General features: G+C 54.3%; 10 protein-coding genes across 20 annotated transcripts; 6 read left to right on the top strand and 4 right to left on the bottom strand.

Annotated features, from left to right (window-relative positions):
- Positions 1-169: 169 nt before the first annotated feature.
- KVP17_004922 (uncharacterized protein) lies at positions 170-526 on the bottom strand (the record flags this gene model as incomplete). The annotated part of the gene is made up of 1 exon (XM_068523560.1): positions 170-526. The coding sequence occupies one exon, from the start codon at positions 524-526 to the stop codon at positions 170-172; it is 357 nt and encodes a 118-aa protein (XP_068376896.1).
- Positions 527-1,630: 1,104 nt separating this feature from the next.
- Positions 1,631-2,977, bottom strand: KVP17_004923 (uncharacterized protein; the record flags this gene model as incomplete). Its single annotated transcript, XM_068523564.1, has 1 exon — positions 1,631-2,977. The coding sequence occupies one exon, from the start codon at positions 2,975-2,977 to the stop codon at positions 1,631-1,633; it is 1,347 nt and encodes a 448-aa protein (XP_068376897.1).
- Positions 2,978-3,469: 492 nt separating this feature from the next.
- KVP17_004914 (uncharacterized protein) lies at positions 3,470-5,277 on the bottom strand (the record flags this gene model as incomplete). Of its 3 annotated transcripts, XM_068523544.1 has the most annotated exons (5): positions 3,470-4,529; positions 4,574-4,776; positions 4,805-5,135; positions 5,164-5,228; positions 5,257-5,277. In XM_068523544.1, 5 exons carry the CDS (start codon positions 5,275-5,277, stop codon positions 3,470-3,472), a joined length of 1,680 nt encoding a protein of 559 aa, XP_068376880.1. The 3 variants fall into 3 exon arrangements, with proteins under 3 accessions (XP_068376880.1, XP_068376878.1, XP_068376879.1); XM_068523542.1 differs by lacking the exons at positions 4,574-4,776; positions 4,805-5,135; positions 5,164-5,228; positions 5,257-5,277 and having other exon boundaries at positions 3,470-4,567; XM_068523543.1 differs by lacking the exons at positions 3,470-4,529; positions 5,164-5,228; positions 5,257-5,277 and having other exon boundaries at positions 4,766-5,101.
- Positions 5,278-5,390: 113 nt separating this feature from the next.
- On the top strand, positions 5,391-9,239 carry KVP17_004919 (uncharacterized protein; the record flags this gene model as incomplete). 4 transcript variants are annotated; one of them, XM_068523556.1, is made up of 2 exons in its annotated part: positions 5,391-8,029; positions 8,059-8,704. In XM_068523556.1, 2 exons carry the CDS (start codon positions 5,391-5,393, stop codon positions 8,702-8,704), a joined length of 3,285 nt encoding a protein of 1,094 aa, XP_068376892.1. The 4 variants fall into 4 exon arrangements, with proteins under 4 accessions (XP_068376892.1, XP_068376891.1, XP_068376889.1 ...); XM_068523553.1 differs by lacking the exon at positions 5,391-8,029 and having other exon boundaries at positions 8,162-8,657; positions 8,683-9,239; XM_068523555.1 differs by lacking the exon at positions 8,059-8,704 and having other exon boundaries at positions 5,391-8,033.
- Positions 9,240-9,262: 23 nt separating this feature from the next.
- KVP17_004915 (uncharacterized protein) lies at positions 9,263-9,931 on the top strand (the record flags this gene model as incomplete). The annotated part of the gene is made up of 1 exon (XM_068523545.1): positions 9,263-9,931. The coding sequence occupies one exon, from the start codon at positions 9,263-9,265 to the stop codon at positions 9,929-9,931; it is 669 nt and encodes a 222-aa protein (XP_068376881.1).
- Positions 9,932-10,007: 76 nt separating this feature from the next.
- On the top strand, positions 10,008-12,287 carry KVP17_004916 (uncharacterized protein; the record flags this gene model as incomplete). Its single annotated transcript, XM_068523546.1, has 1 exon — positions 10,008-12,287. The coding sequence occupies one exon, from the start codon at positions 10,008-10,010 to the stop codon at positions 12,285-12,287; it is 2,280 nt and encodes a 759-aa protein (XP_068376882.1).
- Positions 12,288-12,724: 437 nt separating this feature from the next.
- On the top strand, positions 12,725-13,367 carry KVP17_004918 (uncharacterized protein; the record flags this gene model as incomplete). 2 transcript variants are annotated; one of them, XM_068523551.1, is made up of 3 exons in its annotated part: positions 12,725-12,727; positions 12,754-13,012; positions 13,039-13,367. In XM_068523551.1, 3 exons carry the CDS (start codon positions 12,725-12,727, stop codon positions 13,365-13,367), a joined length of 591 nt encoding a protein of 196 aa, XP_068376887.1. The 2 variants fall into 2 exon arrangements, with proteins under 2 accessions (XP_068376887.1, XP_068376888.1); XM_068523552.1 differs by lacking the exons at positions 12,725-12,727; positions 12,754-13,012 and having other exon boundaries at positions 13,032-13,367.
- Positions 13,368-13,420: 53 nt separating this feature from the next.
- Positions 13,421-19,146, top strand: KVP17_004917 (uncharacterized protein; the record flags this gene model as incomplete). 4 transcript variants are annotated; one of them, XM_068523547.1, is made up of 3 exons in its annotated part: positions 13,421-14,822; positions 14,851-18,029; positions 18,058-19,146. In XM_068523547.1, 3 exons carry the CDS (start codon positions 13,421-13,423, stop codon positions 19,144-19,146), a joined length of 5,670 nt encoding a protein of 1,889 aa, XP_068376883.1. The 4 variants fall into 4 exon arrangements, with proteins under 4 accessions (XP_068376883.1, XP_068376884.1, XP_068376886.1 ...); XM_068523548.1 differs by lacking the exon at positions 18,058-19,146 and having other exon boundaries at positions 13,421-14,869; XM_068523550.1 differs by lacking the exons at positions 13,421-14,822; positions 18,058-19,146 and having other exon boundaries at positions 14,952-18,041.
- A 580-nt stretch (positions 19,147-19,726) lies between these two features.
- Positions 19,727-24,905, bottom strand: KVP17_004920 (uncharacterized protein; the record flags this gene model as incomplete). 2 transcript variants are annotated; one of them, XM_068523557.1, is made up of 2 exons in its annotated part: positions 19,727-24,804; positions 24,845-24,905. In XM_068523557.1, the coding sequence occupies 2 exons, from the start codon at positions 24,903-24,905 to the stop codon at positions 19,727-19,729; spliced, it is 5,139 nt and encodes a 1,712-aa protein (XP_068376893.1). The 2 variants fall into 2 exon arrangements, with proteins under 2 accessions (XP_068376893.1, XP_068376894.1); XM_068523558.1 differs by lacking the exon at positions 24,845-24,905 and having other exon boundaries at positions 19,727-24,586.
- Positions 24,906-25,208: 303 nt separating this feature from the next.
- On the top strand, positions 25,209-25,979 carry KVP17_004921 (uncharacterized protein; the record flags this gene model as incomplete). Its single annotated transcript, XM_068523559.1, has 1 exon — positions 25,209-25,979. The coding sequence occupies one exon, from the start codon at positions 25,209-25,211 to the stop codon at positions 25,977-25,979; it is 771 nt and encodes a 256-aa protein (XP_068376895.1).
- Positions 25,980-26,198: the final 219 nt, after the last annotated feature.

Raw genomic sequence — 26,198 nt, 5'->3', positions numbered from 1 at the left:
CCTCCACAACCAGCACGGAGATAAGCAGCTTCATTGATCGGATAGATATAATATTCTGTCCCTCACTTTTACACTCATGAATGATGGCTGGGCCATTGACGAGGTTACCATTGAGAAAGCGACAGCAATTAACACAAGCATTACGTTTGTACAACAAATACAGCATCAATCAAAGATCCTCAAGCGTCTCTAGATGAGCGGGGCATTCACCGCATCGGCGCCCCCTGCGACGGTCTTGCCTCTGAGTGATTATGTCGACGTCGTCGATATCCTCCAGTCCATCGAAGGCAGGAGCAGCCTCAGTCTGATCAACAGAATTCGCAGAGTCGGCGAATTCCGGCAGCAGGTTCTTGCGAGCTATCTCGGCTCTGACCTTCTCGAAGCATTGTCTTCCGAGACATTCCAAAGTCAACGTGGTACGAAGTCGAACCGGCTCCTGTACCGCCTTCACACAGACGGATCTATCAATCAGTTCAGCGCCTTGGTCAGCACAGTAGGCAATGGGGTCCTCATAGACGACACACATGCCATCCAGGAATTCCGAGTCCTCAGGGCACACAGGAGTCGAATACAGCGGCAATCAAAGATCCTCAAGCGTCTCTAGATGAGCGGGGCACTCAGCACAGCTTATTGTACATAAGCGCTCTGGAACTTTTTCTCGAATCGGCGGGATTCTGTGGTCTCATCTGGACCATTTCTCTCAATTCATTTCAGCACATGACATTATTCATCCTAGTAAAGGGGTCACTAGCTCCGTTGTGGTCCGGGTCATGAGCCCTTCGGATCGGCTCGCGATTATCTTCTCGATCTCCCTGTGGAAAGCGATAGCGGGGTCTCTCTTTGCAACTTCTCTAGTCTTCGAAACATATGACATAGAGGCCCAAGCAAAGCTGCAGGCATAAAGTAACGCTGCAAAGAAACACATGTGTGCTCTGGATTCCTTCAGTTTGGGGTGAATTGCGAACGAAGTAGTTCTCCACCACAGAAGGCAGCCCCATGATGGGAGTACGATCACTGCAAAACCACTAAGGAAGAGTACAAACAGCTCCAGACTTCGAGACGGAGCAGCAGCAGACTTCATGGAAAATAAACGTTTCCAACAATGAGTCACCCAGCGCCTAGTCAGGCCCACATGAGGAGACGTCTAACCCAGTCACCCAGCAACTAGTCAGGCCCACATGAGGAGATGTCTAACCCAGTCACCCAGCACCTAGTCAGGCCCACATGAGGAGATGTCTAACCCAGTCACCCAGCACCTAGTGTGGCCCACATGAGGAGATGTCTAACCCAGTCACCCAGCACCTGTGCCATTCCAATAGTAGCAGCGCTGGTATGCACCTCCCTTTCCCCACGCTGACCGCAGAAGATATTGGGACAGGTAGTGACGCCTCGACGACGAATACCTTCGATGTCTTTAATCATATTTTCTGCACCATATATTTTCTGCACCATATTTTCTGCGGCGACCCTAATCTGCACCGGGGTAATTAAGGGACATCTCCACCATCCATTACGTTGTTGATTTGGTTGATGCTGTCACTCTTTTTCGTAGAAGATCAATGAACACTTTCGGGCCCAACATTTTTGTATGCACACTAACATCGTAGCCAGGCCACCGCATCCCACAACACTAGACCCCAAGTTCGGCGGGTGTAAAGGCCAAGGGGAGGATACTCAAAGATGTATGCTTATGTACAGTCCATGTTTTGCCCTGGTGATCGAGAGTAATCATGAACAAGGGGTATTCGCCCCACTCGGCGAGGTTCTGGCGGCAAGAACCACATGGCGAGACCGCGTCAAGCGCCAGAGGCCCGACCACCGCGACCGCCTGCACCCCAGTGGCGCCATTCGCCACCGCAGTGCACAGAGCGGAGCGCTCAGCGCAGGTTCCCAAGTCCAACGGCTGCAGCTCCACGTTGGACCCACCGAATACGCCGACGTCCGTCCGTACCGCCGCCCCGACAGGGAAGTGGGAAATTGGCACGAAGACGCTTTTGCACATCTCGATCGCGCGAACGCAGAGAGCCGCGTCCTCCTCGGCCAGGTCGTCGTCGGCCGCCTTCGAGTAGTCGGTGTAGTCAAACTCGGGCCACACCCGCGGTTGCAGGAACTGCGGAGCGCCGGCGCCCATGTGCGGAAGCAGCTTGTAGCTGGAGGTGAACTCGTACGCGTCCTCCCTCCCGCAAGTGCAGAGGATCTGCACGTCGCCGAGCGCCACAAGCAGCTCGCGGTCACTTCCGCTGGGGAACGAAACATCCTCAGCAGATTGTCCAGCGAAGCATACCATCTCGAAGGCCGTCGCGTCCCCGGATATGGCACTGATCACTGCCGCCTTCACCGCAGAGATGGAGTTGGGGTAAGCGCAGTTCTCGAAAGTGCTGCCCTGGAAGACTCGACCATCCTTCGTCAGAATTGCGCAGCCTTCGCGAAGCTTGGAGTACGGAGAGTGAGATCGTAGCCTCGCCAGGGTGGCGGCCTCTCGGAGAGCCGCATGGGTTTGGGTGAACGATCGTTTCATGTGAGGATGGTTTCGGAGATGAGTCAGCGCCGTAGCAGGAGTAACCTCCTTTGGGTCGGAGGTCACCCACAATATCTCCAAATCGCGATCAACGATGCAGCTGAACGCCTGTGTCTTCAGACCAAGGCCCTCAACGTCGAAGGACTTCAATGTGCCGATCGCTCTGCACAGGTCCCCATTGGGGTCCGCCAGGAACCTGAGGCCGCTGGGAGCTTGCAGTGTTGATGCCCATTGACTAGTAGTGTTGATGTCCGCCACCACGACGCAACAAACGTAGTGGACAAACGCTCGGAGAGAGTCTAACTCAGCCACGTAACTCCTGACGATGTCGTCAGACACTGGGTCAAAGCAGGAAGTTACGCCGAAAAAGAGGCCAGCTTTTCGCAAAGTTTTCAGATTGGTGCGAGATCCATCAAACGTAACGAAGCAGTTGGGGAAACGATCACCAGCTGATACCATGTTCCGTTAATTTGGACTAATTCCGAGCTCCCATAACCAAAGCATCCGAAGCCTAAAAACAGAGGGTGGTGACGGAACCACAGAAGCTCTGTAAAGTTGGCAACGTTTCCAGTGAACCTCGTGGCGTTACGTGTCTACAGACAACACCACTTAATATGAGTGACACTATTTCATTGAACATCCTGACGGATGTAGACAACACCACTTAATATGAGTGACACTATTTCATTGAACATCCTGACGGATGTAGACAACACCATTTCATACGAGTGACACATTCTAAAGGATAAAGTAGATGTTCCACAAAATGTCAAGAACACCAATAATTTACTGTTGCTCAGACCTGCAGTTCCGGTAGACTCAGCCACTGGTCCATGTGGTGCTCCTTGACTAGCTCGACAGTTTCGTGCAGCGTAATTCGTGTTGTCAACCTGGTCGTTCTCGTCAAGATTCGAGTCGCAGGAGCGCGCTTACGCCTGCATGGCGCGGCAGTTAGCCCGCAGCAGCCAATAGTCGCTGTGATTCGTCCCTCGGCACCTCACTCGCAGTTCCCGTGGGACCTTCGGTGCAGCAGCAAGCCGGACCACCAACCCCCCTGGTGTACGACGGCCGAAGGCGCTCCTCGTCAGCGGCACCCTTGCGCCTCGACAGGAATAACCAACCCTGGTCGAGGAGGCCGGACACGAGGCGCAGGTCCTGCTGCGGGTCTAGGTCCTCATGGAGCTCGCAGATAGCGTTGTAGAACGCTAGGAGTCTCGCGATGTCGAATGGCTTTGAGGGGGAGCTTTTGCGGGCCCTAGGCAGCTTGGTGCCCTTCATAGTCAGGCCCAGAGCGTCGAGACGCCGTTTATCGCTGCTTGGCGGAAAGTGGCTGACCAGGTAAGACGCCAGCAGCATAGTCGCCTGGGCGAGCGTCACTGGACGGTCCCCAGCGCGTCCTACCGAGGCGTGCACGTTCACTGCGTGCCGAGCGCGCCTGGCAACGCGCATACAATCCTTAGGCTCGTGCACATGGTGAAAGTGAGTGCGCCAAGCAGACATGCAGTGACCCATCAAGTCGCGCTGCCATACCTCCTGACTCTTGAGGGCGAAGGTGCGGAAGAGTTCGTACGAAGGCGGAGCCCCTGACAAGACGGGGACGACACTGTTCTCGTAGTCCGCAGCGGAGGGTTCTTCGAAGACGGATCCTAGGCCATCAACTAGAATAACTGGGCTGGTCGGCAGCAGCGCCAGGTGAGCGCCCACATCTAGCGAGTCTGTGATTAACGTAACACTTGACTCAGGATGCAGTTTGGGCAAACGCACCACGAATTCGAACAGCCTCAGATCGGCTGCCAGAAGAGCCCTATAGCTCGGAACTAGCAACTGTACTGGTCGTCGTCTGCGGGCCAGTTCACATTGCAGCTGGAACAGCGATGCTGCGTCAGTGCTAAACAGCTCGTTGAGGTGCAAAACAGCCCCATCACTGCTGCACAATACATCCAAAAGCAGACGATCTACGTTCAAAACAACCGTTTGGTCATCGGCAAGCCTCTTCGCAGCAGACATGGGACTGCATGTGAGAACTATGCATATTCCGCTAGGATTCATTGTTACATTATCCCGCAACATTGTTTCTTCATCTTTTTTGAAGACTTAAATAGGGCTTGGGTCTGGGCGGAGACGTCTTCGGACTTGCCCAGCAGCGTCTCAATGTTTTCCATGTTTCCCAGAACTTGGTCAATGTTGCGCTGCATAATCTCCTGTGTGTCGTCAACTTTCTTCTGAGTCCGAGTGACTGCGTCGAACTTAGAAGGGTCCTGCGTTCTCGAAGAGACATTTGCTCACGCTATACTGCTCTCGCCAACGCGTCATGGAACTGTGGTACTTAAGTTGGTCAGTCTTGTTTAGATCCCCAGTTGCAGCGGCCCATTGCTCGACTTTGACTTTGCGACGGAAGTCGCGTTGCGTGGCCGCTAGCGCCTGAAACGCCACTCTAGGCGGATACTCCAGATCCGTGATCGCTACAAACACCAGCCCGTCGCCTGACTTTAGCACGTTAACCTGGAAGGTCTCATGTTTGACTGTGTCTCGGCACGGAACTGGCAGCTTGGGAACCACGTTCCGTGCAATGAAGAAGCACATTTCCTTTGCGGCATTTCGGACGGTAAACCCAAAGCTGTGTTAGCCGAATCGTCTGAGCGTACCTAGAGAGATCGTGAGTGGCAGCTAGAAAAAAGGGTTTGTCATCGCCCTCTGTGTGCCGGAGAATCTGAATGACACGTTGTTCTCTATCCAACCTGGAGTCCGACAAGTTTCATAATGGCGAAATCCCCTAGAATATGTCCTTCGGACGCACAGGACAATCCAGCATATTACTACCCCCACCCCTGTACGAACTATAATGAAAAGCACAGAATTTTGTCAACGTGCCATGCTACCAATGCTAAATCTACCTCGAAAAAAGGATCTAGACTTCACCCTCTACGGCTTCGAGTATGTGGAATTTCTGAACCAAGGCTCCTTCGGCAAAGCTTATCTCGTCCAGAGTCTGGAAGACAATAGCATATGGGTTTTTAAGGTGGTGGATATGCACTATCTAAGTCCGGAGGAGAGACAGAGGTCTTACGACGAGGCCCTGCTGCTGACGCAAATGCGGCACGATAACATCGTCTTCTGCAAGAGTACGTACCAACAGGCCCAAGAGAATCAGCTGGTTTTGGTCATGGAGTACTGCGAACATGGTGACCTGCAGCACTTCGTCTCCGAGCGCTCCAAGAGGGAGGCGCACCTTGACGAGGCCACTCTTGTTCATTTTGCTGTGCAGATTCTCCAGGGCCTGGTATACATCCACGAGGACTTGAATGTCATTCATCGCGACATCAAGCCGGCTAACATTTTTATGACCGATGAGAATCATTTGAAGATAGGCGATTTCGGAATCTGCAGGCCGACCTCGAAAGATACTGAGCTGGTGAAGACAGCTGTAGGATCTCCCGCATACATGCCCCCGGAGATGGTGAGTCGCGGTGGCTACACGAAGAACGCCGACGTCTGGGCCTTGGGCTGCGTGCTCTATGAGCTCGCGACTCTTGACAACGCCTTTGAACCGCAGTGGGCCTGGTCTGGAGACGAGTTTCGCGACTACCTCACCAACCACAGACCACCGCCGTTGACGCCACGGTACTCTGGTATGCTCAACGCGCTGGTCTTCATGATGCTACGCCCCGACGGACAGTCGCGTCCCTCTTCCAGCGCGTTGTTAAAGCTATTCTCTGACTTCCAAAAACAGTACTACTCGAAAGCGGCCATGAAGAACTCACTATTGCATTCCGACATGTACCTCCTGGAAGGAGCGCACCCAACACTCGTTCATGTAGCTGTCCCGATTCTCATGCGCTTCGCATGCGAGATCCACCTTGTGCTGAAGGCTGAACGGCGGCATATTTCAGACTGGGAGAGTTTCTGCTCGCTCATGATGGACAACCATCCGCGCGGGTCGCCTTTCGCCGATTACGAGGACGCTGAGGTGACCAGCGAGTGGATCACCAATGTCGTAAAAACCCTGAAGTTGACATTGGAGACGCAGACGGAGCCGGCAAGGCTTCTTGGGTTGGCCTGTCAGATATCCACGGAAGGATCCGATGGTGCCAGCATCACCTTGAAAGCATTCCATACTTTTATTGTAGAGAACCTGCTACGCAGCGGTTGCGGACTGCTAGAGGAGTTCCTAGCGACGCAGATTTGGATTCAAGATATGGTGCGGGTTAGTGCACCAAAATCTCTTGACCGATATGAGTCCATTACCGAGGCCTTCGACTACTACTGTCGGGATGGTGGACCTTCGATTCACGAAGGCGAGTTTCTCGGCATCTTCCAGGACTTCCACCCAGGGTTATCCAAACAGGCCCTTTCGCTGGTGTGGGCCTTCGCCGCCAAAGAATTTAGCGGTCGGATTCTGACGGACGGTTCGTTCTTCAACATGATTCTGGTCAAACCGCCGAAAGTCAGCGACATTGCGTGGAGAAAGGATCGCGAGCAGGAAGCTATCCGAGGCGGTCCCATTTCTCGGCGAAAGAGGTCCGACGCCACGGAGCGAGCTGCGAGCTGTCTCAATGCTACGCCTTCTAAGAAAGCGAACATGCTGGAGAAGACCGCCACGTCTACGACGACTCCATTCCAAAACGGCACGAAACACGCTCATCAAAGTGAAAGCAGCATCAAGCTCAGTCAGCGGAGCGCTCAAGACAGCATGAAGTTCAGTCAGCGGAGTGCTCAAGACAGCATGAGTAAGGTATCATACTGCAGCCGCCAACTCCAAGATAACTCGACACGGGCGTTTGACATTCGTAGACGTCCCAACTGTCATGAGCCTCACGACAGTATGGAGACGTCGGGGTCGCCAATCAGTTCCGACAACCTCAGCCACAATGTTATCAGCATCAGCCCTGTAGCTCGAGACTCCACCCTGGACCTTCTGGAGCAAGGCACGGCCAGTACCTCGTACCGGCAACCGGTTGCGGCAGGCCGCTCGACTCGGAGTGTCAGTTTCGCTGGACATGACAGCCGTGTCCTCCTCTGCTGCCAGACTCTGCACTCCATGTACAAGCTATGCACCCGACTTCAGGGTGAGCGAGATCTAATTGCGCAAGTAATGCGTGGAATGTTCTCGGAGTGCGACATTTATGCTTCGCATGTTGAGGAGGCTGTCGTCGAAATTCAAGACGTCAACAGGTTCCGACGGCACAAGGTGGATGCGGAGTTCAAGCAACTCATTTGCCTCCTTCGCGAGGTTGAAGCTGTGGGAATGTGTTGGGATCTGGAGACGGCTCTGACGAGCCTGCGGGCTCGAATTGTGGAGCACAGGCATGTAACCGACGCAGGACTGAATGAGCTCTACCATGTCGACAGCTGGGCGGAAAATTTTGTACGCTTCACCGAACGGTACTCCATTTCCATAGCAGAGCTGTTTCGGCGATTGTTTCGGTGCGTGCGACAATGCGACCGCATCCTCCCAGAGCTGGACCCCGATCAAATTTTCGCTCTGTGCGTGTTGGGGGAACACGTCACTCAGTAGGCCATGGTATTAGTTTTACATTCAGCGAACGATCATTTTTACGGTCCCTACCATACCTAGAAATGCTCCACGAGCAGCATCAGTCACTTCGGCTCTATTCGGAGTTGTGCGGAAGCCGGAAATTTACAATGAAGCTCTACCAGGCGCACCTGTACCCCTGTGCGGCTTCGCTTAAGACTCTAAACCACCTCGAAGACGCCATGTTCGGATTCATGGACGGCGAGGTCCCCTTCTCGCCCGCTCTCTGGCTTCACAAAGTGTACCGGGCTGTGGGTGCGGCAGTGAAAAGCCTCCATGACACTGTTACCGTGGCCATGCTCGACATTCCACTGCCACAAGAGGAAGCTCGTTCGCGTAGGATGCTGCAGCTAGGCGTGCCCTCCAGACGAAAGTCAAGCCAGTCCAGCAGCACTCGACGTCGACCTAGTCACGCCAGCCAGTCACGGTCACGATGCTCCAGCGGGTTCAGCAGCGACCGTCTTCTCCGACAGCCGCGCAAGGGAAGTCGTGAGTCCAGCAGTGGACGGCTGTCTACGGACACAACTCGACCTTCTACGAACTATAGGAACCGTCTGGTGTCCTTCGATATGCCACCCAAGCCACCAACTACACCTGCTCGCCGGCGTCGTTCCAGTGTTCCCTTTTTAAGTAAGTTCAACCCAAGAACCTAGCCTCTTTGTGTGTGCAGTGTGCATCATGAAAGTGATCTCCTTCGTATTGTCAGTCATTGCCAGAGCCGTGATTATCGATAAGCGGCTAAGTTATCTGCCCCCTGAATACATCGCCAACGTCGAACGCATGTTCCGGTTGTATGAAGAAGCGAAGGGACAGTTCGACAGCTGCGACGCACTTTTAGGAGGGCAGTGCTGGCCATGGAGTTGCCTAGCTTGTGAGTTGTCTTACCAGGGTCTGCCGTGTCCGAAAAAGGAAGAACTCATCCCGCCAGAATTCTGGAACACTTGCGACATGCATAAGTGGTGGTCTGAGTCACTCGGTCGGCACGTGTGTCGTCTGCTGCACAGGGATACCTACGAGACAGTTCCGCCGGAGAAGTTGGCTCCCAAAACACACTCGGCATTCGAATCGAAACAGGTGTTGGTTGACGACGACAGGTTCTGGCAGGACATTGTCTTCGAGACAAGAGTTCTTGTTGGTGCTCTATTCCTGCAGAGCATTGGGTATTGGGTGGTGTTCACGTGTCTGTGACTCACAAATCGTCAGATTTGGAAATGCAGCGCGCGGTAAGGCCTCCCGTCGACCCCAAGGCGCTTCCCATTCGAAGTGTGAAGGTTAAAATCCGAACCAAAGAACTGACTCCCCGCCTCACGCCAATGGATTCTCTGCTTAATAGCGACAGCGTTTTCAGCGAGGACGCTGTGAGAATCGATCGAGTGCCACGCCCCCCTCCGCGTGCCCAGAGCACAATGGTTGTCGACCGCATCACGGTTTCCCCCCCCGACCACCCCACCAGATCCGTGAGGCATCTAGATGCCAGTGAGCTTGAGGTCAAGCAGTCATGGAACCGCAGTACACGGCGTGGCATCAGCATTGCACTAACGGACTCCCCGCGGACGAAGGAAGATGCAGCAACTAAGCCCCAGTTTCAGCCTGGACCGGGGTATATCTTTGACAAGCCTGCCGAAAACTTCTTTAAACCGTTCCTTGAAGACCCGCCTGCCAAACGTGTCCTGACCGGCCCGACTACATCAACAGGCGGCTCCCTGGGCCGGCTGCTAGATAACGAGCCGTGGCTGGAGGCTTGCCGCTTGTTCGACTTGACACGGGGAAGCATTTCCTCGATCACTCGACCATCACTCGGCTTGCCTCCAGATCTGCTCAGTCTCAATGGGATTCTACGGATTCCGCAATTTGACGTCATAAAGAACCCAACATTGTAGTCATCGGTTCATGTAAAACCGTCAAAGCCAATATAACCCCACATCAAACGTGAAAATTGCTGCGATAATTCAAAAAATGAGCGACACACATGCTACCGCCTCTGAGGAAATAGAGGCAAGCTATACCACATCATCGGAAGCGTCCGACTCACCGACCTCTTTCTCCGAGTTAGAGCTCCATGGCCCAGCCACTGACGGCTTTGGCGGGTCCTACATCATTGGCAAGTCAATTATAGATGGTCCGGATGATGATGACATGTACTACGTTGAGGAGGGCACGGATAAGTTTACTTTCCGTGCGTGTATTGTCGGTGGAGTTGCCGGCTCAATTCTCGCAGCTTCCAATGTATACTTTGGTTTACTTATAGGCTGGTCGTTCGGATCGTCCATCTTCACAGCCCTCCTAGGTTTCCTAATCATGAAGACACTGCGATTCAAGGGATTCGGAACCCTTGAAAATAATCTGGTGCAGACTGCGGGCTCTGCAGCTGGTGGCCTCTCTTCTGGACTGGTCTCGGCCGTACCAGCTATGAGCAAGTTCCCAGCAGACATGTCAGACCCCTTCTGTCAGCCAACCTACACAGGCACCGAGGTCTGCGAGAAGTTTTCTATAGGATTCTGGGCGCTGCTGTTGTGGGTGTCGGCATCTGCCTTCTATGGCGTTGTGTACGCCATTCCCGTCCGTGACTACATGGTCCTAAAGGAACGGTTGCCGTTCCCCTCGGGAACGGCTACGGGAGTGATGATCAAATCTCTCCACACTGTAAAGAAGGACGACGGTCCTGATGAGCGGCCTTTGTACGCGCAGCCTCTGTGGAAGACTAAGCTGCTGGTGTATATCGGTGTCTTCGTCTGTATCCTCAAGCTGGCGATCTGGTTCTTCCCTGACATCAATGCCATCGAGATCTCCTGTATTGTAGGCTGGCCACTAGGCAGCGCATACGGTTTTAAACTTACAGCCGACTACGCCTTCATGGCCGTAGGATCACTTTCTGGGCCTCGCGTGGCTTTTAACTACTTCATCGGTGGTGTTGTGGGCTTCTGCTTTCTCAATTCTATCGCGTGGAAGAACAAGTGGGTCGATACTTGGTCTGGCTACGGAGGCATGGACAAGATAAATCCTGAGGATCGTGAGTACTCTTTGACGTTCTGGTTGCTCTGGTCAGGAGTAGGTTGTCTTGTTGGAGAGCAAGTCACTGGAGCCGTTCTGATGTTCATTGACGTCATACGAACCCTTTGCAAGAAGAAGGAGGTTGTCGAACCTGAGGATGTGTTGGAGAGTCCAGCCAGCCTCAGTGGTAAGATCCCGCTAGGCTTCCCTTCAAAGGCAGTTCATCTGCTTCAGAAGTACCCCATCGACGATGTGGGCATTCCCTATGACCCTGTCACGGGTGAGTATATCGATACTGCGCCGGACGGAAGTCGAGTGCCGTTGTGGATGAGCACTTCGTTCGGGGTAATCTTCTCAGTGTTTACCATTTTCGTTTCATCCTTCTGGTTCGATATGCCGTGGTGGTCAGCGTTGTTGGCCGTTCTTATCGGTTTCGTCTTCGCGATCATTGGCACTTCTGCCTCTGGAATGTGCGACATCAACCCAGTTGGTGGTGTGGGTAAGATCGCTCAGTTCGTGTTCGGAGGCATTAATCCTGGGCAGCCCGTCGTCAACCTCATGGCCGGAAATATTGCTGGATCGGGTGCTTCACAGGCTGGGGATATGATGCACGACTTGAAGAGTGGACTTATCCTTGGTGCGTCTATCAGAGACCAGGTTCTTGCGCAAATAGTGGGCGCATTCTTCGGCATTTTCGCGTCCGTGGGGGCTTACTACTTGTTTAGTTCCGCGTACGACTCGTTCCCTAATGAGGACTTCGCCGCTCCGGCAGTATCGGCGTGGTATGCTGTGGCTCTGGTGATGTCGGAAGGCATTCACAACCTACCGGATAACTCCCAATGGTTCTGTGTCGCCTTCGTTGTGGTGTCCAGTATCTGCACTATCGTGAAGCACGTCTGGCTACGAACCCCTGACAAGGCTCACATCGCCAAGTGGTTCCCGATGTGGACTGTTTGGGGCTTGGCCATGATGACCGGCATCCACTACGGCGTCATGATGAGTATCGGCGCTCTTCTCTTCCACTACACATGGAGGCACGTCAGCCGAGACACCCATAACCATCTAAACTTCGTTGTCATGTCTGGCATCATTGCCGGTAACGGCATCCAAGGGATCCTCAGCGCCATTCTGCAGCTCGGCGGACTGGGCAAGTTCAAGCGACCGACCCAATGGGCGCAGTGCAGGTACGATGGCCGCCCCGACACCCCTGGCGTTTTCACTCCGTCTCATCTTTGGTCCGTGTAGACCGTTCTGCCGATTGTAGTGTCTCAAGTGGGTATGTCAGGGCTTTTGTGGTTCCTGAATGTACTGTTCCTTTGTTGACAGACCACTTTGACATGTGGCAGGAATGATTGATTGTATATACAGTGAAAACATTCAAATGAAATTCTGTGTGGATATTGTTCTCTTCGGCACATGGAGGAGTCAGATTCGCTGCAGCGACTTACGCAGAGATTATAACCGCCTTCAAGAAGTGTGCCGGAGGACATACAGACGTGGCAGTGATAGTCCAGTGCTGTCCAGAGAAGACTGTCCTCCGCATTGGCCGGGACGAGGCACTGTCACAGTCTTTTGTGCGGGCTTGGGTCGTGCTGCGGACAGTGAGGGCGACGTGAATCACAACGCAGCCTGCGCTGTTCCACGGTGATGTGATTCGACAGGGAGGACCTGTAGTCTTCCAGATGGTGAGTGATTGAGTGCTTCCCCACAGAAATTGGACACCCTCTGGAACTGCTTCTGTCAACCAGGATGCGTCGGTGGCGCCATCCGCCTGACCAAGAGGCATGGCAAGCCCGCCGTGCAGCTGGAGTCCTGGACCACTTGTGGGGAGGACTCTGTATCTTCGTTAACGACTGAAAACGTTCGAGTGTTACCTGAGGGAACCGCGCTGCTGAACCCCCAGAAACAAGGATCTTTTTTCTTTCCATGCACGGACCAGCTCCTTCATGGCTTGCAAAAGAACCAGGCTCGTGAGTTCCGCTTCCAAACATGACAGATTTTGAATATCTGGACCTTGAGGTCACCCGAAAAGACCAAAAGACATTTGTAAGCTGTAAGAGTAATACCGACGGTTGGAGTCTGCGTTACGACTTAGGAGAGACTGAAGAACTGTCTCAAACAAGTTCTCCCTCCGCAGAGAGCACCTTCCAGACCCGCAGACTGCTCTCAGCGCTGAAGTTCATGAGCGCCCTGGCCCCTGGTGACACCTGCGCCAATCTCATGGACCAGGGCGGGCTGGTGCTATTTGCAGAGGTTGCGAGTGAACGGGACCCCCGGGAGGCAACCGCCTCGTGTGTGTGCTTGGTGGATAACGTTTACCTGTGATGTGCTTAGTGGATAACGTTTACCTATAACGACAGCGGTAATCTTCATTTTCGATGGCCGAGAGCACTCTGGCGACGACTGAAGCAGTCTCCGTGGCCCCCATGCTTTCCGTGCACGAGCACGACGCGGAGGAGAGCGTGTTGGATATGCGCGACCACATGGCCGCCTTCCCGCAGCGGCTCCCGGCAGAACCTGAGTGGCTGCTGCACTGGTGGTACTCAGAGGCGCATCCCACCGAAAACGACCTGATTCATGAAATCGGTGGTGATTCGCTGTTCTACATCAACGGTGATACGCTGCTGCTGAAGTTCCTCTTGGATGACGCGTTGGGCAATATGAGTGAGAAGCCGCAATTCCTCCGGTTTTTCTACGCGGTGGAGAGGTATCTTCTGGACCTTTCCAATTGCGGAGGACACTTCAGCCTTCTTTTTTTCGACGGACTCAAGCCTCTATACGACGCCACCGAACAGCACGTCTTCTGGTTCGCGCGTCAGGCATTCATTCTGCACTGTCGCAACTCGAACATCGACTGCATTCAAATGTCGTCGTGGTATGATCCAGACTACACACAGCTCCTTTCCACCGCGAATCCAAATGCGCTTCTGATAGACGACGGCACCACGTGTCTTAGCCACCTGACGGACGAGCAGGAGCGCCACGAACTACGCTTCCTGCTTCTCTCATGCGTGCATGCGACTCTGCGCGCATCAGTGGTGGTCTCCCTACTGGGCCTGACCAAGCGGGTCGGACGTAAGTATCTGTGCCCCACGCTGCTGCCGGACATGTCGCTGTCGACGTTAGCGGCATCTGTGGATCCTCGGGCGAAGGAGATGATCAACGAAAGCCTGGAAGAGGAGGACAACGATGAAGCCTCGTCCCACCCTGTCTCCAGCGACATCCGTGTCGCCTGCCTGCACAGCCTTCTGCAGGGCATCGACGGGTGTGAAACCAGTGATGTGTTCGTGATCGTAGTCCTGAAGCTCGTGTTCATCACTATCCACTTCCAATCCACCCTCTCGCTTGATCGGCGTGCCATGAAGGGATGCGCTGCTCTACATCTCATGGCGGCAGACGACTCGATGTCACTTTCCGACGCCCTTAACTTCCTCTTCGCTATGGCTTCAGGCGTCCTGTCGAGCTTTCTTACGCGAGATTGCGCCTTTGTTCCAGAAAGTGTTGTCGACTTTTTCGACTACAACTTGTTCAGTTTGGTGACATATCAGGTATTGGCGTCAGGGGACACGAGCGCGCTGTGCATCGATGAGCCTAGCCGAAAAGCACTGGAGTCATCTTGGAAGCAGATCGGAGGCTCTGATCTCTTTGACGTAGACTTTGCTTGCTTGGGATCCACGGTGCTTCCTGCTCTACCCGACATGACCCCGTTGGAGGACACCGAGCTGCTACCTATGCAAAATCAGTTCATGAGCTGCCTCAACGTAAAGGAGCAGATGCCAAGTGAGTTGCTGAAAGGTTCCCCACGCAGAAACGCAAATCGTCAGTGACGACTCGACAACCAACGATGCCTTCTTCTCTGCCCACGACGCGTGGGATCGGGCATTGGGGGTCGATCTCGCCCATGACCTTATGAAGACCCTTGATGAGAACGAGCGTGAGGCCGACAAAGCCTTCATCGCCCGCTTCAAGGGCACTGCGGAGGCGGCGATGCGTAAACGACGTGAGCGCAAAGAGGCTCGCGCGGCCAACACCGTAGAGTTGACGGTGCAGTCGTTGGGTAACAAAGGTTTACACCATCCAATCGTGGTGGTTGAAGGGCGGCAGCACGTATGGAATGCTGTCGCGGAGGAGACCAAGCCCAAGCGACACGACGTAAAAGCCAAGCCCAAGAAGGGCGCGAAGCTGTCCAAGAAGGACCTAATCATTCAAGCAAACCAGGAGGCGAACAAGAAGGAAATTGGTATCAAAGACGACGAACGTCTCAAAACACTTGAGAAGCGGTGGAAGGGCATGCTAAAGGTACACGGCCCGAACCCCGACAAGTTTTGCCTGGCCATCCTAGTGATGTGCGCAGGGAAGGACCGCATCATGGACTCCTGCATGGACTTTCCCGCTGTCTCGAGGATCTTGCTGTTGCCCTCCTCGCAGTACACTCTGCTCCGCCGCATACTGGAAGACTCGTACAAGAAGATCACAAGTTACAGGTCCAGAATGTTCAGCGCCGACAAGGACATCGAGAAGGTGCGAAAATGCGTGGAGGTGCTGTACAAGTTCTCCTGCGACTTCGTTAGGTGTTACCTGGATCTACTCACCGGTGATGACATCAAACTGATCCAGCGGCTGCAATTCGGAGTTGGGTTCTACCACTCGTCTCAAGCTGTGTATGCCAGATGGAAGTCTCGAGTCCTCGAACGCGCGAAAGAGACCAGCGACGCTGCCGTGTTGAGTGCGATCGCTCCGCCCAAAACTCGCCAGCTTACGGCATATGTCGACAGCTGCTACGAAGACCCCGATGACATTCCACTTGCGGATTTCCGTATCTCCACAGGGAGTGAGGCTACATTCCAGCTGCAGTTTATGGGTCCCACGATGGATCGTACTCTAGGATCGACAAACGACGTCCGTGTTTGCTTCCGACCCGACGCATGGCAGAGGGAGCTGCTTGACATCGTTGATCGGCAGGAAAGCGTGGTCGTCGTGGCACCAACGGCCAGCGGCAAGACCTTCATTTCGTACTACGCCATGGACCAAGCTCTACGTCTCGATGACTCGTGCCTGGTAGTCTTTGTGGCGCCTTCGAAGTTCCTGGTTCGTCAGGTTTATGCCGAGGTTTACGGGCGGTTCCGCAACAAGCAGTACCCGAAGACCGTCAGGATGTGTCTATCTGGCACGCTTCTCGCGGAGGCCGCGCAAAACCCAACCAAGTGCCAGATCCTCGTAACGCAGCCAGACGTTTTCGAGATGTTCGTTACCTCCGTTATTTATCGAGAGCTGGTGAAGCGCCTGAAGTATGTCGTCTTTGATGAAATCCACTCCATTTCCCAGGAGTTGGGTGTCAGTGATGGGGACCAGTCTCAGGGTCAGAAGTGGGAGACTCTGCTCCAGTGCATCCCCTGTCCTTTCCTAGCGTTGTCTGCTACGATCGGTAACCCTGTCACCTTCCATCGCTGGTTGGCTGACATCAAGCATTTCAAGGACGGCAAGGTTCATCTTATCACCCACAATGAGCGGTTTGCTGATCTTGAAATGCTGATGTACGACTCTCGAGGAGGAGTCAGCGACCTTTACAGGGTGAATCCCTTTGGGCTGTTGCACTACAACCAGGTGCTTCACCAAGACGTCCTTGCGAACTTCTACGTACCTCCCAAGGACGGGTTAGCACTTTTCCACGCACTGGAAGCGGTCCTCACAGATAAGGATCATCCGCTAGCTGTGGAGTGTCGTGAGAGTATGGAACCCAACAGGTATTTCTCGCAAACGTACTGCATAACTAAGCGTGAGTATCGAGGTTTCGTGCAGCGCTTGATGGATTGCATCGCCGAAATGGTGACCAAGAGAGTGCTCACTCACGACGACTTCAACCGGCTGATTGACACTTTGCTGCGGGTTGGCTGCGCGCAGCAGGAGCGCGTTCCCGACTGGGACGCCAAACGATGCGGTGAGTTGGATGACGAGGCGGACGACGGAGTCAAGACGCTCGACCTTGGGATGCCGACTGCGGCGACGAAGCAGGCCGAACCCGAGATACTCTCGACTGCTGTGCTCAAGGACTTGCTTGACGACGAATCTGCGGCCAAGTCACCGTACCTGCACCCTGACTCCTTCATTGACTTTATCTTCGCCATGGACAATCTGAAACTTCTGCCATCCATGATCTTCAACTTCAATCGATCGGAGATGCGACGCATCTTCAATGGAGTTGTGAGTGGACTGCAGAGTCGTCAGTACGACCACTACTGGGGCACTGAAGAGCGCGCTCACAAAACCAAGTCCGCAAACAAGAAGAACCAGGAAGACTACAAGCAAGCCCTGCTCAACTACGAAGCCGCCCTCAAGATGGCTAGCGTTTCGCGCAGCCAGAAGCTGGATGGCAGAAAACGCATAGAAACCGGAGCGGAGACTGGCACGGACCTTCCGGTGGCACCGGTGGCCCCACCTGTGGACATCTCAGAGGAGCATAACGCCCTGTTCTCCTTTGCTGACCGGAACTCGCAGGTCATCCACTCGGAAGTCTATGACACTATGGTGAACGACTTGCGCGGCTACTGTGACGACATCTTAATCGAGGGTATCAAGCGCGGAATAGCACTGCACCACGAAGCCATGCTTCCTGGCTATCGTCGTGCCGTGGAAATCCTCTTCCGCTACAATTGCATCCGCGTAGTGATCACAGCGACGTCCCTGGCTGTCGGTGTGCACATGCCCTGCAAGAGTGTAGTGTACCTCGGCGATTCGCTTCTCCTGACACCTCTCATGTTTAGGCAGACTTCTGGTCGAGCTGGCAGAAGAGGATACGACTCCTTCGGACACACATTATTTTGGGGTACTCCGCCTCGAAAAATCAGAAGGTTGCTGTCTGCACCATTACCTATTCTCACAGGAGAGTTCCCGGTCACCAGTGCCCAAACGCTCCGGCTGCTGCAGCTGCAGCAGCGCACATCCGAGATGGCAGAAGAGGAGCTGCTCCTGTCTAAGGACAAGAAGAACGTAAGGGACTAGGGGCCGATTTACGCAGCGAAACCATCCTTCTGTCGCATGCGCCGCTGATCACGAAAACGTCTGCCTGTCGATTCAGTCGTTCTACCTGTCTCCGCTGTTCGGCGTGAAGAATGCCGTAAATGCCCCGACTCCTGATGAAATGCACCGCTTAAAGGCCCAGAGTCGCGTCGCATTGCGGTTCACCATTGATTTCCTTCGTCGGATGGGAGTCGTCGCTGAGGACGGCATGATCGACGGGCTCAACTCTTTCGTGACGGCGTTAATAGCCGCGGAGCCGAGTAACTTCGTGTTTGTGTCCATGCTATTGCGTGGAGTGCTTCATGGCTTGGTACGGCCTACGAATGAGGATCCCGAGATCGAACGGCAGAATTTCCTGGCTGTCCTAGGACTGGTTTGCCGAGTCTTCCACACCAGGCCCGTCTATTCTTCCATGGAGCTGAAACGCATGTTTGCACTGCAGGATTCTACTCTCGAGCCGTACGACCCCGTATTTACGAACACATGCGACGCAGTTGAGGAGGCCGTTTCCGAGTACAACCGCACGACTCTGGAGGTAGCACGAGGGTATGCGCGCTGCATCGGAGCTGTCGACGCCATCGCCACTCGAAACTACGTTCTCCCGCTGTCGGGTATCAGCTTCAGCCGGACTGACGCCCCCGCGACCGGGTCGCAGTGGGAGGCGTTTCTGGAGAGTCGCCATGTCCGCGATGACGACCGGCAGGCAATCTCGCCACTCGTCGCATCCAGTGGCTGCACGGACCTGGAGATGGCTTCGCAGGACCAGCTGCTGTATTGGACCAAAGAACACGTGTACATCGACACGTCTCTCTTCGCGTTGATTCCTGCAGCAGACCAGCAATTAAACTCCTACTTCTACAAATTCGTGACTGCCGACAAGCCCAACCTCAAGGAAATGATCTACGACAACTCGTTGCCTGCGTCTGAGGCCTGGTTTGTCTTGAAGAAGTTCACTACGACATTGAACACAGTGGCAAGAAACGTGGGTCTTCACCGGGACGAGAACCCCAACGCCGAACCGGACGTCGTGCAGCAGACTCTCTGCAGCGTGGCCGAGAAGGCAGCCAGTTACGTAGAAAATTTATGAGTGGAAACCGTTTTCGTAGTCTTCCTGGGCTTCCGCGTCCAGCTCAAGACTTTCTTGTGTGTGCTGTTTAAGTCCATCCTGAGCCTTGGCCTTTTTCTTGGCAACTTTTTGAAAGTACACAGCGCTAAGGCTGAGACCCAGCAACACGACGACACTGCTGGCGCTGACCAGACCTGCTACGGCGTCATCTGATGGCATGTCCGTGGGGGCAACAGGCGCTGTGAGCGTGTCTGTAGAGTGCGTAGTCGTGCCAGTGCAGCTGGGGCACTTCGTTACGAACACGCTGAAAAAGCCGGGGACTTCTTCAGAGTTATCCACAGACCGAAGTCCAACGCATTCGTGGTTTCCAAATACCCCCACTTCACATCCGAGTATTTCTGAGCAAAACGTGGCGCATTCCATCAGTTGTGACGTGGAATGAGACGCAATGACCTTTCCAGCTAGGCGCGTATGAGGTAGAGTGCACGTGTTGAGGTCACTAAAACACACAGCCCCTGCTAGACTGTGTGCTGTCGCCCGCGTACTCACTGCAGAAGGAGGCATGTCAGCATCGATATCGTCGTTTTAGTCACTGTCAAGGTCACAACGGATCGCACTGCTCGATCTCCAGAACCTTCAGCCACAATTGGGACTGCAGTCGGGGGCTGCTACCGAGATTGGCCAGTAGCTGCACACACAAGTCTAACTCTCCCTTCCGGGCCTGTTCCGTCACAAGCTCTGTTATCGATTGTACACCACCAGGCTGGTTCAGAATTTCGTTGGCGAGCCGTGCTTGATTGGCCTCGGGCGGAACTTTTGGCAAGGGCCTGGAGGGCGTAGGGAGGTGTTTGGCGTCAGAAAACGTATCCAACGTTCTTTGCTGGGTCGGCAATGGCGGTCGGCTGGCGCTGATTCCACCAGCGTCCTTTAATCGTTTGGGTGGCGGTTTGCTGTTTACAGGGATCTGTCGCTTTCGTGCCCGTGATTCCGGCTCCTGCACCACCATCTTCAGTCCGTGACGAGTCAGCGCGTTCTTTACGACGTTCTCGGCGTCCTTGGTTAAAGCGCGTCGCATGCTGTCAAGTTCTCGCATGTCAGGGGACTCGACTGACGCTTTCAACGGCTCACACATTTGCAAGTCTTTGATGACATCGCGCATAATTCTGTGTCGCTCCTGGTAGGCGTTGACCTCCATCACTGACAGGCGGGCACAATGCCTCCGAGAGTGGGCTCGGCTGGGCTGCCCGCACTTGGAGCAAAAGGCCCTGTGGGAGACTCTGGCAGTGGGATCCACAGCTACCCCTGGCGGGATACGAGGTGTACCGTCGACGACGTCGATGAAGGCGACTTGCGAAGTCACGGGAACGCGAATAGTTTCCGCAGGAAAAGGACACGCAGCCGAATCGTGAAGCGGCATGTGACAGTTGTCGCAGAGACGGAAGGCGTCCTTAGGCGCTTTGAACGCCATATGGTTTACCTTTCGAGCTTTCTTGGTGTCAGAATTGGCAGCGTTGTGTGTCTGCACTTCGACCTCGTGTTTTTCTTTGAGGGTCTGCATCAGCTCGAGGAACGCGGTGGGAAACAGTGCTTGATAAGCGTTCCGGAGGTCCTCTTCGAGGCTTTTCTCCTCGTCGTCGATTTTCCGCTTCTGTTCTTCAACTTCCTTTTTCCTCTCCTGTTCCAGAGTTTTTTGTCGTTTCTTCTCCATCTTGGCATCAATTTCAGCTTGGCGAATGAGAGCTTCTTGAGCCTTCTTCTGTTGCTGCATCTCCTTTAGAAGCTTCTGCTTGTCTCGCTGCGCTCCCAACTCTTCTTCCAATGCTTCTTTGTCCAGCTTGCGTCGTCTGTCCTGCTCTTTCAAAGCTTTGCATTTTGAACACAGAAAGGTAATCCACTTGTCAGGTGTCACCTTGAAGCCGCGTTTACAGAGTTCGTCATAAAAAAGTGACGAGGGCCTGAATCGGGTGTATTCTGGCGGGAAGCAGTCGTTGCAGAAGCTCGTAGGGCATTCGGAACAGTGGATCAGCAAGCCTCCGGCTTGGCTTATTCTTCGGAAGCAGAGACAACACTCATGCCACGGACACATCCAAGATCGCTTAGGGGGCTCCGTGAGGCCTAAACAGCTGCTGCGGTGATACACCTTCGGGCACGTGGAACACTTGATGAACGCGTCCTCGTGAGGCTCGTCGCTCTCGGAGTCCGATTCGGAGCGGCTGGCCGGTCTTGGCTCCTTCTCATTGCAGAGGAAGCAACGTGTTTCGTGCACGAGCACCTTTTTCTCCCTGGCGGCCGCTGTTTGCCAAGCTAGTGGATTGTACAGTTGCTTGGGCTGCCGACGCACCCGTTGGGTGCGTCGGACTTGCAACGACGGGAAGGCCGCGCCATCGGACAAGTTGGAGAGCGACAGCGCGTTGCTGTCGAGGCCGGAGCTCTCGGGAAGGTCGCGATCTGGAGTCTGAGGCGGAGTCCCAGTGGCGGATCTGGCTTCCTCTTCATCCTGCGCTTCTTTGACTGATACATAAGCTTCATCGTCCTGAGCTTCCCCTTCGTCTTCGCTGGCCTCTTCTTCGGGTTCCACAATCGCCACGCCATCCGGGATCTCCATACGTTTGTGGTTCACGAAGTCACGAAGCGACCAGAACTTAAGCTGCAGAGGGTAGGGTTGCCTAGGTAGCTCGGCGTCGGGCACGTTGAGTTTTGGGTAGAAGGGCTGGTCACTGACCAACCCCTCGTACACCAGCCTCCTGATTAGATACTGCACGGGGCCTCGCCCGTGATTCAAGAGTTTTCGGATTTCCTCCGCACTCATTTTGTCGTCGGAGTCGTTGGGCTCGTCGAAGACGGCCTCGGCGTCTTCCTTGTTGACCTGGATGAGCAGCTTGTCCATCTTTAACTTCTGCTCTCGACGGAAGGCCATGCGTTCCTCTACGCTCCATTCTGTCGCAAGCTTCCAGATGTGTACGTGCCGGTTCTGGCCTATCCTGTGCGCCCTATCAACAGCTTGCAGGTCCACGAACGGATTCCAGTCCTCGTCGTACAGGACAACGTGGTTGGCCGTCACGAGGTTGATGCCTACTCCGCCTGACCGGGTGCCAATTAGATACACGAGGTGCGTAGACTCTGAGGAGTTGAATTCTCTGATGTCGAGCTCTCGAATCATCCGGTTGGTGGTGCCGTCCAGGCGCATGTAGGTCCAGCCGCGCCATTCGCAATACCGCTGCAGTTCGTCTAGTACCAGTCGAAACTGGGAGAATACGAGAACTCGGTGCATCAGCCGCTTTGGCCCTTGTACCTTGGGCTTGCGACCCGCCCCGCCCGCCTTGAAGCGTGCAGGCGTCCTGGGCGTGAGGTCCTCCGTGCATGGCGTGACCAGCGGCATCTTTTCTGACGAGTTTTCGGAAACATCAGCCCGTTTTGTCCGCGGAACTGGGGAGTCCTCAGATTCCTCTATGATTCGTGTTCGGCGTCTGGCAGGCGGGGTGTCGTCCATGCCAAATTCCGCAGGATCCACTGGTGAGCTCACATCAGAATCGGGTACCACCTCGTCAATGACCTTTGGGGGAGGCAAATTTGTAACAGTGAGCATGTAATCCTCGAAGTTGAGGTCGTCGTACTCTTCCTGAAGCCAGCTCTCCTCCGCGTCAATCTCCTTTAAACTACCGATACGGACAGGATCTTCGTCCAAATCTACCGGCACGCCTTCCATGATCTTACGTTTCTGCTCCGCGTTGAAGGCGTCCGCAGCCTCACGGTTCTTCTTTCTCAACGCATCCTCCCTGTTGCGTTCATAGGACTCAACATAGGTAGGGACGAAACGACAGTTCTCGCGGTGCAGCTGGCAGAGAAGACGGTCCAGAAAGATGAGCTTACTGCTCATATTGACGTGGTCCCAACCTTCGGCCATCTTGAGTTTCTCCACGTTTTCACTAACGAGAGCTTTCATGGTTTCGTTGTCCACTTGCTCCATCAGTTTCTGTAGCTTCTCCTCCTGATGGTGGAAGGCGACCATTCCTCTAGGGTGGGAGCAGCAGATGCGCATCTTGATCACCGTCCCAAGCAACTTGCGCACGTTCAAGTTGTCGAGGTCCTCTGTGGATATGAAAAGCAACAGGTCATACCATGTCGCTGTACAGGCGTTCATAGGTAGCCACACCTGATGCTCGATCTTCTTGGGCAGCGACACCACGAGGTCCTTGGTGCGCCGTAGCATCATCTTCTGCAACAGGCTCGAGATGGCTTCCACTCTCTGCTCGTCCATCTCCGTGTCCTGGATGTCGTTGGCGGACGTGAAGACCGTCGTCTGGAACGCGGCTTCAAAGCTTTCTGAGTCGCGAAGGACCGTCGGGAAGAGAAAGTTCAGTAATGTGAACAGCTCACGGACATTATTCTGCAGTGGAGTACCGGTTAGCAGTACACGCATGTTGGCTGAAACGCGGTCGAGAGAATGTCGAACTCGCGAGGTTTGGTTTTTGATCTTGTGGGCCTCATCCAAGATCAGGCAGCTCCACTTTATGTTGTCCGCAAAAAACCACTCCTCTGTGACGCAGGTCTCATACGTGGTAACCGTGATGTCGTAGCAGCCGTCCTTAGCGACGGGGTCGTTCATCGAGTGCTCCCTTTCAGCCTTGGACCCGCAAATCTTGGTCACAGTGAAGTAGGGGGTGAATTTGCGTATCTCCTGCAGCCAGTTGCCCACCGTGGAGAGCGGCACAATCACTAGGTGAGGTCCCAAGACGCGTCTAGCCCTCAAAGCGCCCAGAAAAGCAAGTGTCTGCATAGTTTTCCCAAGGCCCATCTCGTCAGCTAGTATCGCGCCAGACTTCTCCGCGTAGGCCTGCAGCAACCACACCACACCTTTCTTCTGATAACCGCGAAGACTAAGGTTTTCCTTCAACAGTGTAAACCCCTCAGCACGCGCCTGCCTCTCGATTCCCTTGAAAATGGAGGCGAACTCGTTGGGGTCGTCTGATGACCGCTCCGAACCCGCCTTGACCGCCGCCTTCTTGATACGTGTGAGCACACCAGATTCAACAAACGGGACTAGGAGTCGTCTGTGTCTCCATAGAAAGCGGCTCCAGCCCGCCTGACATTTCCGCCGCTCTTTTGTGATGATGCCCTGCCTCTTGGTCGATATTTGCCGTCGCTCCTGTTTCGAGAGACGTTTGTGTAACATATTCTTCAGAGGGTCCTCCCCTTGGCAAATGGGACATCCCCACTGGTCGTCGGCGGTGCCAATGTTGACAAATTCCGGGTCAATGCACTTGGGATGGAAGGACTGGTCGCAAAGGTCACACCCCAGCAGGCGGCCTCCCTTTTGGCAAACGTAGCAGATGGTCACATTTCCCAATTTGGTCTTGCCGAAAGTTCTCGACTGCACTTGACCACGGTTTGGCTTGGGTTTGAAAGCGTCGGGGTCACACACTGGGCAATACCAGCTGTCCCCCTCCGGGGTGTCTATCATTTTGAGACAGCTGAGGTGCACAGAGCGTGGGCACCCATCACACAGCAGAAGTGTGTCATCGATATCATCGCGCTGGCACTTGTAACAGAACTCATCATTCTCTTCGTCTTGTTTACACCCAGGGCACAAGTATCGCTCGTCGTCGTCGTCGCTCTCCCAAATCCCCACGTTCCTCAGACAGGAAATGTGAAAGGATTTCGTACATGCCTCGCCGGAACCTGAAAAACTGTGACTGCGAGAGATGAACGGCAGACTTACATGCAAGGTCCACGGCCTCGTCGCGGCAAATATCACACCATTTCTTATGTCGTTTGCCCATCGCTAGCAGAATTAGGCAAAAAAAATCCGGAAATCCCGGTCGAGGAGATATGGCGTGCATGATTTCCGAAAGGCAGTCCTAAAATGCACCTGAGGCGGAAAAAATGTGGTGTGTCAATGGTGGTGGGCGTCGGGCAGCTGCGTATTTCTCAATAAATACATCTGCAATAAAATGATCGAGAGGGGACAATGAGCTGTGAGTTGAGCTGAATATCCCACAACGAGCGTCACATGAGTGCAATGGTTGAGGTTTCACGTTCTAGCGTCACAGTGTTAAAGATCGTCAAACACCCGATTTTTTCGCATGTCGGAAGAGGTAACACAATCGAAAGTCGTTGTCGACGGCTCTACACCCGTAACCGTACTTCAAGTGCCTAAAAAAGTGGCTGACTTCTGGCACTTGGCTCCTGCAGGCAGCGTTCTTGGCGCGATCGAGGACATCAACGGTCACAATTGTCTGACGGTGTCGCCTACTTCCATGGCACTGACCCAGAAGATAATAAATCCCGCAGCGAAGGACCTGATCAATCTCAAGGCGCTTGGTGCGTTGCGTGGGAAGGAGCAGGTGCGAGACGGCCTAGTCTTGCTCTCCGAATCCGTGCGACCAGTGGAGGAAGTCAGTGAGGTTCAGTTCGCGCTCAGCCATGAAGTGCGTGGCTACGTGAAGATGTCGTGTGATCCCCGGAAAGCATCAAGTTTGGTGCAGGTGCTGAAGAAGGATGCTAGCAGGAGCACTCTGGAGAGCAGTCTGCGTGAAGAGGCAGGGGGACTGGCCCAATCCCGACTGTTCAAGTACTTCGACGCCGACGGCGAGCCGATGCCCACCACGAAGAAGCGCGCTCGCGGCGACGGCGCCGTGCAACCAGACGAGCTGAGGCGATCGCTGTTCAACATTTTCGAGGAAGACGAGCGTGCAGACGCAGGGTGGTCTCTGAAGGACCTAACTCGTTTGACCGGCGCGTCACAGAGTGCAATAAAGACAGCGCTGGAGGGCATCGCGGACCTGAAAAGAGGCGGAGAGGGCCGCCGTGCCGTATACTACCTCAAGGCTGAGTATCAAGGCAAGCAGTCTTAAGGTCGAATCATTTGAAGCAGGGTTTGCAGCTGCTGCTGCTGCGCTTCACACTGCTGCACAAGCTGGTGATACTGGGACTCTCTGTCAACTCCAACTGGTTGAGTGCTTCGAATATGCTGGCCAAAGGGAGATGAACGAATGTCCAGGGGGGATGGGGGAGGGCCTAGGGGTTGGGGGGGGCAATAGGCAGGAGGCTCTTGTGAGAGGGGCGCCGCCAAA

This window comes from the organism of the source record quoted next, assembly GCF_019968985.1.
Source record: "MAG: Porospora cf. gigantea B chromosome Unknown PgB_NODE_219_length_28198_cov_169.457_2001-28198, whole genome shotgun sequence".
In the NCBI taxonomy this organism is placed as follows: domain Eukaryota; phylum Apicomplexa; class Conoidasida; order Eugregarinorida; family Porosporidae; genus Porospora; species Porospora cf. gigantea B.
This window is presented reverse-complemented; position numbering and strand designations above follow the sequence as displayed.